The 20,021-nt window shown below is 36.2% G+C and overlaps 1 protein-coding gene across 1 annotated transcript in view; it reads right to left on the reverse strand.

Annotated features, from left to right (window-relative positions):
* Positions 1 to 1,493: 1,493 nt before the first annotated feature.
* Positions 1,494 to 20,021, reverse strand: part of ICE1 (interactor of little elongation complex ELL subunit 1) — a 40,938-nt gene continuing 22,410 nt past the window's right edge. Inside the window, exons 14-20 of the mRNA XM_050971281.1 lie at positions 14,639 to 19,096; positions 12,716 to 12,884; positions 9,698 to 9,858; positions 6,834 to 7,024; positions 5,574 to 5,680; positions 4,560 to 4,658; positions 1,494 to 3,637 (exon numbers count right to left, since the gene is read on the reverse strand). Of these exons, the coding sequence (XP_050827238.1) occupies positions 3,456 to 3,637; positions 4,560 to 4,658; positions 5,574 to 5,680; positions 6,834 to 7,024; positions 9,698 to 9,858; positions 12,716 to 12,884; positions 14,639 to 19,096 (5,367 nt within the window). The 3' untranslated portion in view covers positions 1,494 to 3,455. The remainder of the gene's footprint in view (positions 3,638 to 4,559; positions 4,659 to 5,573; positions 5,681 to 6,833; positions 7,025 to 9,697; positions 9,859 to 12,715; positions 12,885 to 14,638; positions 19,097 to 20,021) is intronic.

Raw genomic sequence — 20,021 nt, forward strand, 5'->3', positions numbered from 1 at the left:
TTTGTAGAAACAAAGTTCAATAAAAAGTATGAATGTCCAAAATTTGTATTCCAGCAACAGATGACTGAATAAACAATCAAATAATTTTGCCAGTATAACATGTTAGGATTCAGACACTCTAAAAATAACTTCTAGTATGAAAGCAACTAAACAAGAAAAATAGATGAATAAAACTTTTCCTTGAATAACTTATTCCAGCATCCTGTTCATCTACACCTTGACAAAGTTACACTGCTCTCCAATATTTATGACAAGTTTCTTTTCCTGGAGTTAAGACATATCAGGGATTTTTCAAATATCAAATAATACCTTTACGAACTCAAAAGCCTATAGTCAGAATTACCCTTATAAATAAACTATTATACATGTTTACTGTCTCCTGTATTTGAGTCAGAAGAACTGCTAGAGCTGAGTATTTTAATTTGACATGATTTTTGACTGTTAGCATTTTGTCTAGCCTTGGATTGTTGACAATAAATTCTTAGCAGCTAAGACAATTTTTCATGTTTTAGTTTAGGATTATGAGAAGGCATGGAGGAAGTGAAAACTTGAACATTTCCTGATACACATAGTTTTTGACAAGCCACATGTTCAATATTTGTGTGAGAACAAAGAAAAAGCAAAAATTTGCAAATGATGATAGAAATCTGTAAATCCCTGTGTTAATGGCTATTTTGAACAAAATGGGACTTAGTATTTTGAACAGATATTGAGATGGATAAAGCATTCCATATACTGAAAATCACTATCTTTTATGGATATCAACAATTTATAGCTTTTTTAATATGATAACTTTGACACTGTGTGGGAGTTACAAGTATTTTTGACGAATGATGAGTGATTAGTACGTAACAGAAACAAACACTTTCAGGGTATTAATTATTCTAATTTTACCTATTCCAATGCAGTTTGATTGGGTGGCAGTAGAGAGGGACACAGACTTAAAATCAGTTTTATGTTTCCACTACCCACAAAAATTTTTCTTACAGTTACATAAGCAGAATATTTTTCATGAAAATGGTTTGGAGTAGGTTGATTTTTTTTTTATTTGTTTCCAAATTAGTACAGTTTTAAATTTTTTTTGTCTAGGAAAATTCTGGTATTTCTCCTATGAATCTCACATACTTCAAATGCCAGTGTTTTATTCAAATTATAAAGGAATTAAGTTTTTCTATTTGCTGTGAAGATTTTTAGGTTGCAATATTTTTGCACTGAAGCATCTGTGATCCTCTACTCACTTTGTTTCTTACTTTGTTTTTTCATTTGTTCTGTTTCCCATTTCCTTTAGTTTTCAGATTTATGATCCATACTTTCTTTTATTGTCAACCTGTGCTTTCTTTTGACTTCTTCCACTTTAGGAATTTTGTGCTCATTTTAGTGCAATGTCCTGGTTTAGGGCAAATTTGGGAGAGAATCCTCAAAAAGGAGCTTCTTCAGAAAGCAAACCCACATGGCCTCTCCCCCCAACCAGTTCGGGAAGAATTCCTCGGAGAGAGGTGGAAAGAACCTGTTTATTTGATAAGCACAGCACCCCCCAACACACAAAATGAACAATACCGGATGACACCACTCTTTCACTGCTCTGAAAAAAGATGACAAATTCAGAAAGTCTCTCCTGGGGGTGGTCGCTGTTATCGGTCCCTCCGGCGCTGGGGCAGCTGCTGTAGCCACAAGATGCAAACTCTATCTCAGTATTTTCCCGGTCCCAGTCCGGAGGTCGGTAGGTCCAAACAAAAAGGGGAAGCAGTCCAGGAAGGAATTTGGACTGTTTAGTTAAATTAACTAATGAGAAGAGGGAAAAAAGCAAGAGCAAGCAAAAGCAAAGCAGAAGCAAAGCAGAAGCAAGAGCAAAAGCCAAAAGCAGGGCAAAAAGCAAAAAAGCAGCACTGTACTATCTGTATGTCCTGCCGAGTGGCTGATAAGAGGCCCAAAACAAGACTTTCACTCTGCAGGGCCAGTCTTAAAGGCACAGAACATAATATCCAGCATAAATTACACACATGGATGGGGATACCAGTCACCCTAGGACATGCAAGAAGGGTAAATGAAGGCTACACATAAAATCCTCAAAGGCTTCACAATCACCAAAATGTCCAGAGTCCCAGACATCATACAGCTTCAACCTGGGGCAAATTAATTTATATTAATTCCTACTCGAAGACTTAATGACATACATCTGTGGCAATGCCTATTGTGCACAGGTATCACCAATACTACTAGATTATTTTTCACTGAGTGAATTGTCTGTGGTAAGCTCACTGAGGTTAATTTGATGTCCAGAGTGCAAGCAGCTATAGCTGCAACTGAAATCAATGGCCACTTTGCTCTACACAGTTTCACCTCAGAGGAAAGAAACTCACAGAGGGCTAGGAGACAGCACTAGTAGTCATACCTAGCAGAAGTACAAAAATCACAATGCATATCAGCACCACAAAATTCTGTCAGAAGCTAGGTCTCATTACAGTAAGAATCTTGCATTAGCAAAGCTCAGCCCTTCACATGGGCACAACCACAGAGTGAAAATATAAAGTTTCAATAGTTTTTAGAAGCTACTTCCCAAGCCTCTAAAGCATACCAGAAACTTATGGAGAGATGTCCAGAAATGCAACGTTATGGACAATTCATGCACTGAAATTACCTCAACAGGTAATTTCCTACTGTACCCTAAAACAGTATTTATATAAGCTAGAAACACAGTTAACTCTGGTTTATTTAAAAGGTCAACAAGAACACAATGATATTCATCTCTTTTATTATGAAAGATACAAAAACAGAGTGTAGTGAAGCTATCATTATTAACATGAACCTTTTTTGAATCAACTCTCTATTTACATACACAAAATTCTCCAAGTGGAACAAAACCAAATGTGAGACATATCAGAATACACCGTATATACAAGTTTAGAGATTTAGTATCTGTTACTCCATACATGATGGCTACAAAAAAAGTCAATTCCTACCTGTTTCCACAAGTATTTTAAATTAAGTTTATAAGACAACCCGAGCAAAATAAAGCAGAATGTGGGGAATGTTCTGCTCTCTGAATGGTTACTTTATAAAAATAGTACAAATTAATAGAGCCAGGTTTTCAAGTCACACTGAATATTCTGTCAAATAGTCCATACTCCAAACTGATGTAGGTATAAAAACAAAAACAGTTACTGATTTTTTTTTGTCATCAAACCACAAATATATCAGGAGTTCAAGATGCACTCATTTTCAGATCACTAATCAGCTACTAGGAAAAGCAAGTATTTTTGTTTATTTTTTAAAAACTCTTCCTTCAAACAGAAAAGCCAAATAAAATACTTGACCTTGCTTTGCATGATCAGACATTCTGATTCATAGCATGAAATACAAGAAGACACACCACTTTGTAGGGTTTTTAACTGAAACCAACTACTGCTTAATTGGTAAGGCACTTCTTCCTTTAGATCAGTCCTCTTCCCTACATTTTAGTTTAGCTCCATTTCACACAGAGAGGTGATTTCAGCTATGCCATTTGTGATAGCAGAAGGGACGTTGTTATGAACTTTTGCTCTCCAGGCACGGATGGCCTCAACAATACCTTCTGGATTGCTTGAACCCAAGTCACATAGTGAATATATGGCTGCCAGCTGCACACCCCAAGGAATAGCTGCAAAAAGTTAACAAAAATCAGCTTATAGAAACTTTTTGATAAGCAAGAATGTTTTAGGGAATCTTGAATCTATAGAAACTATTATTCAAGAACTGAAAATAAAACACAACAACAGTTGTGATGCCTAAAACTATTAAGTAGACAGATGACAATCTGGACACAAATTCCATAACATCTCATTTTATACTAATGCTTTCCAGTTTTCCCAATTCAGCAACTTTTTAGTACTCAAAGGGCGTACAGGAGATGAGAATCCAATGACTAGTTAAGAGTAATCAGACTTACGAAAGCAGTCAGGTTTACACTGAGTCTGAAACACAGACATACACTGTACACCAAACACTACCAAGTTAGCATTTGAGATTGCAAGGAAGAGAAGTTATACAGCTGGTTCAAAACAGCTCCCAAACATTAACAAATGCTTCATTGCAAAATGTACTTAACATCCAGAGTAACTTAACAATGTGGATTTCTGCTGCTCTAACTGCCTTGTTTCATCTCATCAGTACCTTGAACTGTCTTTCTCCCAATACAACAATTTTATTAGTAAGCTTCAGCATAAATTGCTCTGGTAAAAAAATTAGCTATTACTGCTCAAGTTACAATCACCCTTCAAGTGATCTTAACTTGATCACCCTTTAAGTGATCTCTAATGCAGCGGACAGGCTCTTACATGAAACAGTCTAATTCCAAGGTGTCTGAAACCATCTCAGATTTTTTCTCCGTCTCAAACAGAAGGTAATATTGTTAATAGCTCATTAACTTTGTAACAGAAAGGAACTCAAACTGAAAACCTGTTATACACTAATGAAAACTGCAAGAGCAGGCTGTTTTGCCATGTGTGCCTTAATTTATATTCTGGCATTGAAAAACTTCACATTGTGGATGTTACACTCAAGTTCCTCTAAAAGAACATTACCTTCCTCTTTTGCATGCTGTACAAACAATCCAATTACTGAACTAATATTCTTCACTGCAGCAAGATAGCCTTCCTTCAAACCTATTTGTCCTAATCGACCTGAAAGAAAAAAAGTGTTACTACATATCTGACTATTTAGACAGTCAACTTCCCAGCTTTTATACTTCCCAATGATCTGTTGAAGTATCAACAGAAAATGCAAATTTTAACTACAAAAAATTCTTGTTACCATGTTGTCTTGGGAACAACAGTTGTCTTATTCCTTGTGTAACTAAAGACCCCAAGGCATTTTTCACCAGATTGATTCAACTTCCTATAGGTTTACAATTTTTAAGTGTAAAACTCAGAAAGAATGCAATTTTTTAAATAAACCATGTCATATAGCATACATACTGAAAATATTTATTGAAACTCAAATTATATATATTTACATCAAATGCCACCTAGATCCCAAATAAATTAATCTAACTTAAACTTATTATAGTACTAAGTTGCATAAAAAACCACATTTTATACATTTTGCTGGAAACTATATGGCATGAAGCTGTGTCATGGGAGGTTTAGGTTAGCTATTAGAAAAATGTTCTTCACCCAGAGGTTGGTTAGGCACTGGAACAGGCTCCTCAGGGAACTGTTCACAGCACCAATCCTGTCTGAATTCATGACCCATTAGGCACATGGTGTGATTCCTGCGGATAGCCTGTACAGGGTAGGAGTTGGATTTCAATGATCCTAGTGGGTCCCTTCCAATTCTGGATTTATATGATTCTCTATGTGGCTGAAGATGATTTCATTTTAAATACATAAAACATGCTGGTATTTGTTATCATGAATCTATATGACATCTCTCAAAACTTAAGTACCTTCTTCCCACAGGCTGATAAACAGAAAATACCTGCATAAAGATCCAATAAATTCAATAATACTTCAACCCCTTTTCCAGACAGGGGTGACACTTTCATTAAGACATACTTATACAAAATAGAAGTTCAACCAAGAATTCAGATTACTTACCAATTAGCCTGAGTGTCAATGCTATAACACTATCACGAACTGATTGAGCAGTTTCATGCCCCTTTCTCTTCTTTATCCAGTTATCCATAGAAGGCCAAAGCACTTTGCTGTGAAAGAAAAATTAATTGGAAAATCTCATACTGCATGAAGGGGTGGTTATAGTATTCAAACACAAATGACTCTTTTGTTTATTACTAATTTTACACAGACTGATTTGACAAATGTATATGAAATCATGTTGCTTTCAAATGTCATGCTGATATGTTCTGTAAGTTTCTTACATGACTGAAAATTCAGTTTGTATGTTACAAGTAGGATGTGATGCTTGTTTTTAAACCTAAAATGACCCAAAGTAAAACTTTTTTTAATCCTTAAAATTATGCTAATAGACCTAGTTACCTATTACCAGCACAACTCAAGAGACAATCACCTTGATATAGCTTTAATTAAGAGTACTTATGTTTCACTGAAGCTGATTTGTATTAATTTTAAAAGTATTTCAACAAAAAAACCTTCTTTACTATCTGAAGGTATGGAATTTATATAGAAGACAATGATTATAAGCATCACTTATTATGTTATGTCACAGATAAACAAATGTCTCCTAAGTATTGTAACCTCTATATAGAAAATCAAGGCTGTCAGATCAGTGTAGCTGTCAAAATGGAGTCTTTCAGACAAGATTAAGTATGGTAGCAGTCCATATCCTGGATTTTAGGTTCAAAGAAAATTCAAGACATTGTCTCTAAGTATTACAATTATTTTAGAATTAAAATCAGACTGAAATCAAGATACTACATTAATGAGTATGGATACATTTCACTTCCAGCACGGAAGCAGGGTTATTTTCATATCAGAAATTCCACTCTCGTTTTCTACTGTGGGGGAAGGGGAATTCAACAAGTAAGTTCAGAAGAAGACAATCACTTTGCTTCACTGACAGACAATCTCGAAATCTTATACAGCTATTTTGAAAGCAATTCTTTACTAGAATAGCTCTAACAGGGTTCATTTCTTGGGACAACACCATAAAATACTGCATTTCCTCATTGATCATTCCTCCTATCTTAAAATAATGCACACATACACAGTAATCTAGGTCTCATCAGGCAGAAGCATCCTCATTTTCTAAATACCTATGCAACATTTCATTATGTTAAAAGCTAAGTCATGATGAATTTGGGAAAAAAAAACACCACCAAAAAAAACCACAGAAAAAACACAAAGGAAAACATTTGAAAGATGTGTTCACCACAATACCTTATAACATTAGCATGTGTCCAATCCCACTTCATGTGAGAGCAGAGTAGATCAACAGCTAATATATACTGCCAAGCATCTTCACTGAGATTTTCTCCATACTGCTCACTCAGGTGAAATTCTACTTTTGTACATGACTGCATTTCTAAAAGCAGGTTTGAGACCATAATACCAGCATCTATAGATGAACTCTGGAATTGTAGAAGATAATTATCTTAATGCATAAAAAGTTACCAGCCCAGAACCAAACTCTTTACAAATATTTGATACTGACTGTGTACAGCTTCTTACACCATATATCCAACTTTTGGGTTGAATTAACACAAACAAATAGAATACATAAACCAAAACCTTCAAGTACTAGGAATTTTTCCTGACACTTTAACTAAAAGGAGAGTTTGGGAAAAAAATACCCAAACAAAAGAAAACACAGATCTCATTCCCACTCTCTCATCTCCTCCTACAATTTGGGGATTTTTATTTCTCTCAATGCAGCATTAAGGTAAGAAGCATGTTTTTCCAGTGCAAGAAGATTAATCTAATATAGCTAATAATTAGTCTAATATAAATATTTTAAAATTTATTACTCTTTATTCTTCATTAGGGGTGAATTTGCAAGCAAATACTTTCAATAGTTCAGGTAAATAAATACGACATGTGAAACCATTCTGCTAATTAAACAGCTAAGGGAAGAAAGGAAATTTAAAAGCAAACTTTTTTTTAATATCTGACGTATAAAAAAAGTCTAGGTTTATCATATAAACAGAATGTGTGCTTGGCAGATCTCCTCAGTACAAAACCTCATATAATTGGCAAGTTCTGCCATGGTGCAATGACATACTTTTACCAAGAAATAAATACCCATCCCAAGTGAGCTTTAGTTTCAGAAGTAGAACAATCTTCTCCTAAAATTATATGTATAACAGACTGTTAATCACAATCTACTTGAAACTTTTATCTGTATTTCTACCCAAGTAAAACAGAGCGTACAGACAGGATGATGTCATCTCCTATCTTCAATATAGAAAATTCTGAGGTATTTCTCCCCAGCTGCAGCAGCTCTCATATTTCAGAGATCCATTAATAAAGTAGGTAGTGTGAGTGCAAAGAATTAATATTTCCAGGAACATTTACTAGGACATTCTTACGTGCATCTCTACTGGCATGATACTAAAAGCTGTAACCTAATAGAATGGAGAATACAAACTCTTTGCTAAACAGGGACTGCAGTATAGCGTAACTGAATACCAGAGCTTAATGCTACATCACAACTGTGATATAATAGTTAAAAAAACAGACACACATCCATGCCAAATTAACTCACTCCTGCACTAAAGCAGGAGGTTTAAGGGGCTGTAATTTCAGTGATATCAAATTAAATTCAGGGTTGGCTTCAGAGATTAAAGAAAAAAAATCATACAACACCTAAAGGCTATGATGACAGCAGTAAGACTACTGCATTCCTTTAGGCAGTTGTAGAGCAGCATGTTAGGCTAGGGAATAGATGAGCTATTGTCATGGTTTAGGAATGATATTCTCCAAATTAGTGCTGCCACTGAAACCAAGCACAGCTAGCTTCCTCCCTCCTCTCCCTTCCTCTTCTCTGTGAGATGGAGAGGAGAACTGGAGGCACAAAATATAAAGATGACAGGTTGAGAGAAGAACAATTTACTGGAAACAGCAATGACATAAGAATACAAAGAGTAATAAAAATAAATACTAATGATGGAGGGTACAAAAGAGAGACCAACAATTCACATGGAAACAACAATACACAACCTCTCCCTCCATCACACTATGCTGGCCTGGAAGGGACTCATTCTCCCTGGAAGAGACTCCATTCCCCATATCCCTAGTAATGATGTGAGGTGGTACAGAATTAACCACCAGGTCCCAGCCATGACCCCTTTTAGCAACTGCAAAAATTAACCCTGTTCTGGCCAGAACTAGGACAGCTATGAATCAATATGACTTTGTTCACTTGATATATACAAAATTATTTTATTTTCAGGAAGCAAGCCCGGCATTAATATGGAGTTTTCAAATATATGGGACCCTAGCCTTTAAACAGACATACACGCCTGTTACACAAACTTCTTTAGAAGCAAAGCACCTCTGGCTTTCCATTTGCATGATATAAAATTGCTCCCAATGATTTCAATTTTCCCTCCTTGCAACATTCTTTTCAGGATGGTAATATGAGCCTGCTGAAAACTGATAGAAATTAAATGATTTGCCAAACAGCTCAAAGGCTTGAAGTCAGCTCTCACTGATCATCCTTCTCCTGGTATCACTGGTTTTGTATAAACCACACCAACTGCTTATGTAATTGAGGATTTTTGTGATAAACAAGTATTTACAGTCTACCTTGCAAAAAGATCATGAGCAAAAAGAGACAGGCTCATCTTGAAAATAACTGCAGTAAAATATTACCTGTCACACAGAGAACTACAAAAGACATATATAAAAAATATATATATATATTTTTATTTTTATATTTTAAAATATATATAAAATACATATTTTAAAAAGCAACAATATAAAGCAAAAGAAAGAAACATCTCAAAGATGTTTCTTTCCACAGATGGAAAGAATTCCCTAGTCCAACAATGCTCTAGTTAAAAGTTTAAAAACAACCTTTACTTTTAATGTTCAGTAGATGGGAAAACAAGAAAAGTATTGTATTCTAGTGGGGTCTAGACAACTAGGGGAAAAGTGCCTGAAGAGGCATTAGTTGTGCAACTGGACAGACTCCATGGGATATTCACACCCTTCATTAGAAAAGAAAGTTGCTTGATTTGATTCAGCCAGCAAAGCAACCAATGTAGACAAAAGCAAACACTGACAATGAAATCAGACATTACCTGTTCCCAGTTGAGATAAGCACTTAAACAGGCCAGCATCTCATTGCTTGCACTCTTCCTGACAACTAATTGCATAGCTTTGTTAATTGCACCTTGGAAGACAAATATGTCAGACCATACATTTGTGATAAATAAAATCAATTTTTCTGAGTCTGGATAGTCTAAGGAAAAAGAAAAGAAATAATTAAGTAAATTTTTAACATTTTAAAACACAAAAATGAATATATTCAGGCATTAAAAGCTAGTACATTTAGCAAGGTAACTAGGAAAAAAGGCACAGAAGTCACATCACAACTGAAGCCTAAGGTAGATGCACTAGCACATCTCAGTCCTGAGACTAAATAAGAAGAAAAGATCCAAAAAACCAAACAAGAAACACCAGCAGAACCCTGACATCCCTTAAGCCACCTCCCCTATTGTAATTTCACTCCCTCTCCTTTCATCTTTCTTACTTCACTTAAGTTCACTAAGGAGAATGGTCTTAGACGATTGAAACGGGATTCTTTTAGGATTTACTTAGACTGGAAGGTACTCTCCAACAACCTACTTAATACATTTCAGTCACAAATAAGCATTCTGATCACTGGGCCAAACTAGAATTAGTCAAAAAAATTTCTACAGTGCTTGCTAATACCTTGCACCCATACACCTGCGAAATTATATGTAATTATATATATGGATATATATATAAAGGTTGCAAAGAACTTTCACACAATTCAAATCTGATATTCCTCAGCAATTTTCCCAGACTTTGTCAGAGAAATTACATATTATGCAAGTTGTATGTGAGCATATATGAATGTTGCATGCTACTATTTATACTTCCATAGATGTAAAAATTTGTGCTACTCCATATAATTGAAGAATCCTCATTCAATAAAGTAATTCAGAGCAAGTATCTGACAACCATCAGTTGACAGGACAGTTCCAGGCCATCAATGGGAAGCCAAAAGACCCTTCTGAATATCAAAGCTGAGAGCTCCAAGGCAAAATACTAAGATAAAACATGAGTGTGTAGACTGTAAGCAATAACAAATTCATTGGAATAAGTAAAAAAGCAGATACTTTCATGCATTAAATGCTGTACTGGAATGCATATGCCTGAAACACTATACAAAAAACAATGAAATCTAAAAGCTGAATGGACCTTCCCTCTTCACTTCAGCATAACTTCTAGATTTTTTGAAAGATCTTAAGTACTAGAAAACATATCAAAATATATCAAATCAAGAAGCTATAATGAACACAAAGGATATATACTTCAATGTTTTGGAGGGACCTTCTAGTCTGAAGCTTTATATCATGTGAAGAATTCATTTTTTTCTCTCAGAACGTTTTCCTATCAGGACTCCTGGTGAACTAGAATTACTGACAACTAGAATTGCCTGCCCAGGAATTTGAAACACTTATAAAATTCACTCAACAATGAGTAAGAGTTCAAGGGGCATTTAAAAAAAAAAAGTAAAAAAAAGAAAAAAGGGAGGCAACAGAGGAGAGGTGAAAGGAAAATTAACCAGAAAGGTAACATTTTATTTATAGTCACTTAAACAGAATACTTGAAAGGAGAACAGAACAAAAATGATGGACAAGACATCAAGACAACAAATGATGTTGGTCTAAAGAAGCAATACTGACTGTTTATAGTGAATTTGGTAATTGTGTAGCTTGTGTTGCCATAATTCTGATGGGAATATGTGAAACTACGTGAAAGAGAAAACCCCAAAATAAATGCATAGTAATGAAATAAAACCAAACAAATTTTAAAATGCCTAAACAGCACTTAGGATGTGTTTACAGCTGTTCCCACTCAAAAAATAACTATAAAACCACAGAGCAATGACAATAGAAACTTATGCAATTCAATGTATAGAAGAGAAAATCATCCAATAAAAGTCTGAATTTAGCTATTAAAGTTTGGATCTTAGAAAGAAAAAAGAAAGGAAAAAGGGGAAATGTTTAATATTTGCAAGAGCCCACGAAAAGAAAAAGCAGTAAGATACTGCAAAACAAAATGCTTAATTATTATTTTAGACGCAGAAAATATATATCTGACAAGTAATAGTTTCTAACATGGTGCAGTATTAAAACTATTAACATGAAAAAAGTAAAAGTATAATTATAACAGACTGAAGGATAGAAAAACAGAGGGGAAAATAGGAATTTGAAAAAGAATTCAAACAAAAATATTAAACCCCCTCAAAAAATGGTCATTAAGAACAAAATGAAATCACAAACCTTTTTAAGATAAAACAAAGAAAAAAGACAGGAATGTTATATGAAAGATAGCAAGTAATTGTAACAATCTCAAGCTTTAGCACTTTGTCAGTGCTCTTGAATTTTACTTTAATGTTAAACACAGATACCAGTAAACTATTTTCAAACTTAGTGAGTTTTAATCTCCCAAAACTAAGATTCTTAACTTAGCAATAGTATGTACCTTTGTTCCTGTGACCAAAAGGCAGAGTAAAGTAAGGGAACGAAAATGGAAAAAACAAAGCAAGAATTTGGATAATAGAAAGTAAAAAGATTTTAAGGAGAACATATAATAAAAATACCCTGGTTTTGATCAAGGTATTGTCCAGCGCCTGACACTATGTTAAATACCTGGTTTTAAATCACACTTTATGAATCAATACCTACTCAATTAAAATAAGAAAACACTAATAGGCTAAAAGGACAAAATTCAGAGAAATCACATTATCATTTTGGAGATGGTGGGGAAATGAAAGTACAGTGTCCTAAATGAAATATTTCCTTGGAAAAATAAGTAGACTACTAAGAGCCCAGGACACCACAAAACTACAGCACCGATGTGATGGAACTATGAGAAGGGGAATTTCTTCTAGAACAGTCTACATTTCTGCATTACAGAAAAAAGTTCTAGAAAACAAGCCTTGAAGAGGAAAACAACCCTTGAAAAGGATTTCTGTTTGTTTTTACAAACATAGTAATTCTGACACACTACAGCAAAGACAACACAGCACATGTACGATATAAGGCCACTAAACCAAACTATACCTTCTTTAAGTAGACTATAGCAGAAAAGGCGAGCTCTTTCCAAATCTCCCAACTGTCGACAAATTCCTACATAGACTCGACACAGAGCCTGACTGAAATTATAATTTGGAGCATTCTTCTGAGCTTTCAGCTTATTGAGAATAACACAAAGCAAGGACTCTGCTAAATGCTATAAGACACAAAATATATTGTTAGACTGTTACATACTGAAGAATACTTGACAACATTGTAGACGTATAACAAGTAAAAAGAACTACTATCTTATTTGCAAGAATACTGTTTGCATATACATATAAAAATGCAGGAAAGTAAATCAGAGGCAATGAGTGAAAGAAAAAAGAGGGAGGAGCAGGCAACTTCCCAGAATAAACATGCAATAAACAAATGAAGAACAGGACTACTATTGTTTTAATATAAATTGTTTAGTTATGTTATTAACAACAATCTTCCTCAAAGAACAAGGAGAATAATGACAAGTAGAAGGAACGAGGAGAGGAATAATGACAGGTAGAGTAACCCAAATAACCTAATCAGAGCAATGTAAGCACCCTGACTTAGCTACTTCCAAAGATGCCACAGAAGATCAAACAGCCCATTGTTCAGGTGTGAGATTTACTAGGTAAGTTAACAGCAGTCTTTCTCCAGATCACTGTACATACTGCAGGAGATAGGGAGGAGATGTTTCTGCCTATAATAACATGGGACTTAATATGAGATGCAAGGAAAAAAAAAATACTGGGATTGTGCAGAGTGTGCATGACTTATTAGGGGATGCTCAGAGGGAGACCTCAAAGTGGGTGAGTAGAATAAGAGGTTTAGAAGCCAGGTGCTGGAGAGTACACAGTTCAGACTGGGTATCTGTGGACAACAGAGATTCTGAGTGTTAGCTTTGGGAGGAACCAGAAGGTCTAAGCCAGCTACCTGAAAGACCACAAGTCTGAGGCCCAGACACAAGTCCAGACCAGCTGCTGGAGGAATGTGTGTACACTTCTGTGTTTCTATGTTTGTCAGTGCATGAGACAAGTGAGAAGAATATCAGTCACCTTCTGAATATACTGAGTTCCTAATGTTTGCTGCTGGGGGAATCCATATTATCTGTATATATATGAATGTATTTTCCTCTACCAGGATTTCAACCTGATTAACCAGACAAGGGAATATGAACAGGTGTGTACTGTGTGCATGTCTCTCTACTAGGAGTATGTACTTGGGCTTGCTACTGGCTGGACCTGAAAACATAAAGCTACAAGCCTTGCTTCTATGAAGTTACCAGACTTGACAACTCCTAACAAGGAGACCTGAGATCTTGGTAGCAACTTCTGAGGAGAACTGAATTACGTACCAGGACTGCAACAGGACAAAATGCTGCCATATACCAGTTGGTGAATTGCTCTGCTGTAAACTACAAATTATCTATGAGAAAGATGGCAACTGAAGCAAAATTTTTCAGCACTGATGCTAAGGAAGTTCTGAGAAATAAAATAAGGGAAGAATTTTCCAGTAAAATTAAATTTAATTACCTGATGTAGAATAGTAAAAGTAAATATAGAACTAAACTATATACCAGCACATACATTGAAGTTTATCTTTTGTAATTAAAAAAAAAATAGAGTAATTTTGGAGAAACTCCTACAACTGTCCACTTCAAAAAGTGCTTCAAAAAAAAAGTGGTTTATGTATACATCAGAAAAGCATATGTATTTATAACTGCAGTTTTGCATCTTGGACACCACTGAACAGTAATTTCTTGTGCAGTTCTGTATTTTCTTATGTTATAAAAATTTAGATTTCTAATAACCTTTCAAGACTACACTTTGGCACAGGACATTGCCACAACAATTGAGAATTCAAATACTACAGACTTAGACTCTATCTGCACAGAAGTGATTATTAAACAATAAAATTAAAAATTATGCTACTTACCTTCTTTTTAATACCAAATTCGTAGACAACTTCTCTCTCTTCATCTCTCATTACTGGAATCTTTGAGATATTACCAACATACACATGACCTTTGATAACTGGTAACAAGTCAAAACAGGATTCAGCAACTTTCTTTAATGCCAAAGAAACTTTCTGGCAGTCAAAATCCTTCTTTACTGGTCGTGGTTCTTCTAAATTGGAACACTGTGATGAATCACTGATTTCATAGCTTTTACTATGGAAAGCCTCCAGCATTTCGGAAATGGTATTTTTAGTATTTCTGACAGCAGTATTATCACTGGGCTCCATCCTTGGTGGTTCACTGTCCAGCCTCAGTCTTTTGGCACTTCTTGGCATAGATACCTGCAGTAGTGTCCTTTTTCCAAGATGATTTGAAAAGAATTTCTGATTTTGCACATCTTTGTCTTCATCTTTGCTACTATCAGATTTCAAATTGCTCCCAGCTTTAACAAAAGCAGTTGAGGTAGATGCAATTGCTTTGAATCCACCTGCTTGAGACACAGGTCCTGGCAAACTTTGGCTGTCTGAAAAAGTACATCGGTTAAGCTGAATATTGCCTTTCAGAATGTTTAGTGTCCTTGCCCTTGCAGACAGCTCTGGATACATAGTGTCCAATATTTTCACAGAGTTCTTCTGAGGAGCGCCTGGACCAGCACTAACTGCTGCAAAGAGAGGAAATCTTCCTGGAACAGGAAGTGCATGCTTTGGAATGGAAGTACAAAATTTCAAAGGTGAGGAGCAAATCCTTCTACCTACTGCCATTTCTGAGGGTGAGGGAGGAGAAAATAAAATAGCAGATTTTACTGCTGTAGTATCTGTTAATGGGGACATGAGAGGAAGAACAGGAGTTTTGCATAGTGGGGATATAAGGTCATCAAGAGGGGAAAGCAGAGAGAATTGATCTGTAGAAGACATTGCCGGGGACACAGGACAGGCAGTTTTTGGAGGAGTAGCAATCAGAGGCAGTAGCAAGGGGGGTAGAGGAGGACCTATCTCTTCCCTGATTTTATTTATCATCTCAGATGAGCATTTCTTTGCCACAGAAGCACCAGCATTTTCAAGAACTGGCTGAGTAACTTTAAGAGTCTTTGTTTTTCTTTTACCTTGAAACAGTTTCTTTGACAGCTTGGTATGCATTACTTGGGCAGCTGTTTTGGTAGAAACAGTCAAGATTTCAGATGGTTCTTGCCCTTTACACTTCCACTTATTGCTCTTCTTGAGAGCATAAGATTCTGATTCCACCAAATGTAACTTCTCAAATACTGTCTTTTGTGGTTCAGAAAGCTGACCAACTGTTTGACAACTGCACCTTACATCAGAGAGAGTTGGATTTGGAAGATAATTGAGTAAAATTTTTTTTGTACCACTATCTATGATAACATCAGTGCTGCTTTCTCCTGTATTGCAAGCAGAGTAAGTTTGATTATTATTATTATATTCTTCAAACACTGAGATCCCCATATCAACACTGTGTAATAAACCTTGTTTCCCATTTGACTGAAGTTTTGCAGAATCATTTTCTTCTAAGAAATTGCCAAGCGCTAACATTCTTGCATTTAATTTACTGGTTTTTACAGTCAGCCTGCAATTTTCTGAGAATTTGCTTAACATCTTGCATAGTGGCAACCTATTTTTTGAAGCATTTGGCATCACAGGGGTTTCTTTTGATGTTCCAGATTTTAAGAGACTTTCCTCACTGTGACCGATGCATCCAGCTATGTTAGACTCCATGAGTTCATTAGCACTCTCAGTATTTTCAGAGGTTACTAATATACATTTTGTTTTCCAAGAGGCTGAGTCTTCAGGATAACTCTCCCCAGTCACACTTGACCACTCATTTGCAGTTTCTCCAGAGTTGTTTGATTCACAGTGTGTATTCACACCCACAACAGTGTCTGCTTTTAGGTGACTAGCTGTGAAAGTATTTCCTGGGTGTATCGTTGACTGAAGCTCACATACTTGGTAATCAGCATCAACAATTGCACCAGTTTCCAGAGCATCCAATGCAATTCTGCTGGAAGCTCTCACTTTGTTTCTAAACACTGGAACGCATTCAAAACACTTCACATACTTAACTTTTTGTATAGAACAGTCTTTCTCTTCAGAGTCATTGCTCTGCTCTGGCATATCAAAATCACTTCTACACTTTATTATGGCGTTTTCCCCAGAACCCACAAAACCATTCAGTTCTTTACTTTCTCCCCCACCTGTTAGAGAAGTAGTTCTAGAAGGATCTGTTCTAACCTTCCACGCAGAAGTCCTACATCCTGATTCTTGATAATCAAACCCTCGGAGAAAAGCATTCTTCTTATATGGGTTTGCATATATGATCTGTGATTCAACAGATGCCTGAGGTTCTTTATCTACGGGCTGCTCCTTATCTGAAGTTTTCTCTTCATTTTTGTGTACATATTCTCTCTCAGGGCAGCCCAGTTCTCCGTCCATGTTGACTTGTTCAGCAGACAGAATCTCAGCACCCTCTTCTAAGTTATCTGAAGAACAGTTAAATGTACTACTCATAATGGAATTTGTACGTCCCTTGTCTTCCCAAGTACAGGAAAAAGCAGCCTTTCCTACTAAGTTAGTTTCAAGGAAACCAACAACTTTCTGAAGACTGAAATTTCGATCAGGAGATCTTGTGGATTCCAAGCCAATTCCCACTTGCACAGGAGAACTGGTTTCCTCATTACTTATACAGCATTTCTCCCAGTTCTTTTGAACAGAAAAAGCCAAGCTACTTCTATATTCCATTTCTGAAGTAGGCTGGCAAATGATCTCCAAAATATCATTCTTCTTCACAACATTCTTTTCCTCCTTCAGTGAACTGGAGCAAGTCTCAGTCACCAATTCCTTGCATTGTTTATTTAATTTCCCTTCTATTTCATCACATTTAATATTTTCAGTTATCAAGAGCTGAGTCAGAGGTTTTGCACACTGTTCCTGAGAAATAGGATTACTTTCTATTAAGATAGATTCAGTTGTATCCCCTCTTGCTAACAACTCACTGCTTTCCCCTCCACAATCTTCTGGATTAACTCTGACTTCGGTCTCTAGACATTCAAACAGTCTAAAGTTTTGAGATTTGGACTGCCCACATTCTAACGTCTTACGTAAGTTTTCAGATTGTTGTATTTCACCTTTCACTTCTGTAAAATCTAACACAGAGGATTCACACTTAGCTAAACTGCTTTCTGCACCAATAATGCATACTCTCTTTGGTAGTGCAAGTATATTTTCAAAGTTTGACTTCCTTTGAGATAAATTACTACCATCTTCCTCGTGATGTGGTTTACTTTGTAAACCTACCACCTCCTTTACATCTACTAGTTTTACATTTTCTGCACTATGGAGTAGTTCTGACAATTCAGCTATTTCTAGAACACTTCCTCTGTTAAATTTCATAGTTAGTTCAGGAGTTGGAGCTCTGGTTATATTCATGTCTTCACTTTTGATGTGTTCATAATTTGGAAAGACTGACAAAGTTCTGATTCCTTCAGTAGCAGATACAGGTAAGTAATGCCTAGAGACTTTAACAGTCTCTGGTTCACATTTTCTGTTCACTTTATCTTTTGTTTGCATATGTTGTTTCTCCCGAATCTCTTCACTGTCATATTTTATTTCAGAGCACTGAGAGTGTGCAGAGATCTCAATAGCTCCAGCCATATTAGTTAATTTGACTACATTTTTTGATTTATTTTCAACCACTTCATTTTCTATCAACACATCAGATTTTTCCTCCGCATCTTCTCTTTGAAGCACAGTGCATTGCTTAGATAGGAAATGAGAAACACTCTGCAGAACAGATGCTTCTCTAGAAGTTTCTCTCTGTGCTACTAATTTATCTCTCTTTGCATTCACTAATTCACCACATTTTTCATGTGTACCCTCATTATCAACAGCTCTAATTAAGGTTACATTCTCCTCTGTTTGCTCTACCACACTATATCTTTCTATCTGATTCTGAGGCTTGAAACTTTGTATCATAAAATCTACTGAAGAATCTCCCTCTTCACTGTCCATGTCCTCACCATCTCCTTTCTGTTCTTCCATGTCTTCTGATTTGTGTGCTGTTGCTCCAGTTAGTTTTGTGTTCTCAGTATCCACATCCCCAGAATTCTCCTCCAAACAATTTTTGTTAGTTACTATGTTTGTCATTAGAGCAGCACCTTCAGCTTGCTTTCTTTCAGCATCTCTCTCCTTGCTTGACATCTTAGGACTGATATGAATATTCTTTTCATTCCAACTCAGATTAAGTGAGATTTCTGCATCAAAACCATGCTCACATGATTTGCACTGTCTGCTACACTCATTACCAGGGCTGATTACATTACAACTCGGAGGCCAAACTTGGTCTTCTTGTAAAATATCCTCCACAGCAGAAGTACTGCAACCATCTTCTTCATCACTGGAACTTGTGACTTCTCCCAAGAACATATCCTTCAATCAAAAAAAACCAAAGTTAATAATCTAAAGCCTAGTATCAGTTTTAGGACCTACTTTTCTAAACAAGTACACTTAAGGCCCTGACATGCAGGTTTTGCGAGATTAAGGCTGGTCAACAAAATTACAATCCTCTCCATCATTGCTCTTCACAGTGAATGAAAGTACCTCTGTGAAAACTAGGAGACATCTTTATCTACCTACTTGCATTCTAAAATTACTGGAAAAGAGCATTTGAGCAGGATTTAACTTTCAACTCTGGAATTTTGCTATGAAAGCCAAGCTTATATTGAACACAAATTGGGACTTTAGGTCTGCGCCACTGGGAAATTATGACAGCAAGTTGAGACATAGGTGACTATATACTGGTTTTGGCTAGGATAGTTAATTTTCTTCACAGAAAGAGGGGTATGTTTTGGATTTGTGCTGAAAATGGTGTTAATAATATAGAAACGTTTCCATTATTGCTGAGTGGTGCTTGCACAGCATGAAGGGCTTTTCTGCTTCTACTGCCACACTGGTGAGAGCACTGGGGGGTGCACAGGAAGTTGGGAGGAAACACAGTTTGGACAACTGCCCCCAACAGACCAAAGAGACATCCCATACCATTATGGCATCATGCTGAGCATATAAAGAGAGGGAAAGAAGGAAGGGTGGGACATTTGGACTGATGATATTTATCTTTCCAAGCCACCATTATGCATGATGGAGCCCTGTTAACCTGCCTGCTCATGTGAGAGTGAATGAATTCCTTGTTCTGCTTTGCTTGCATGCACAGCATTTCCTATTAAACTGTTTTTATCTCAACCCACATGTTTCCTCACTTCTACTCTTCCCATTCTCCCCAGCATCCTGCTGGTGGGGAAGTCAGCAAGCAGCTGCATGGGACTTAGTTTTCCACTGGGTTTCATGACACATACAC

Source organism: Serinus canaria, chromosome 2 (genome assembly GCF_022539315.1).
Source record: "Serinus canaria isolate serCan28SL12 chromosome 2, serCan2020, whole genome shotgun sequence".
Classification (NCBI taxonomy): domain Eukaryota; kingdom Metazoa; phylum Chordata; class Aves; order Passeriformes; family Fringillidae; genus Serinus; species Serinus canaria.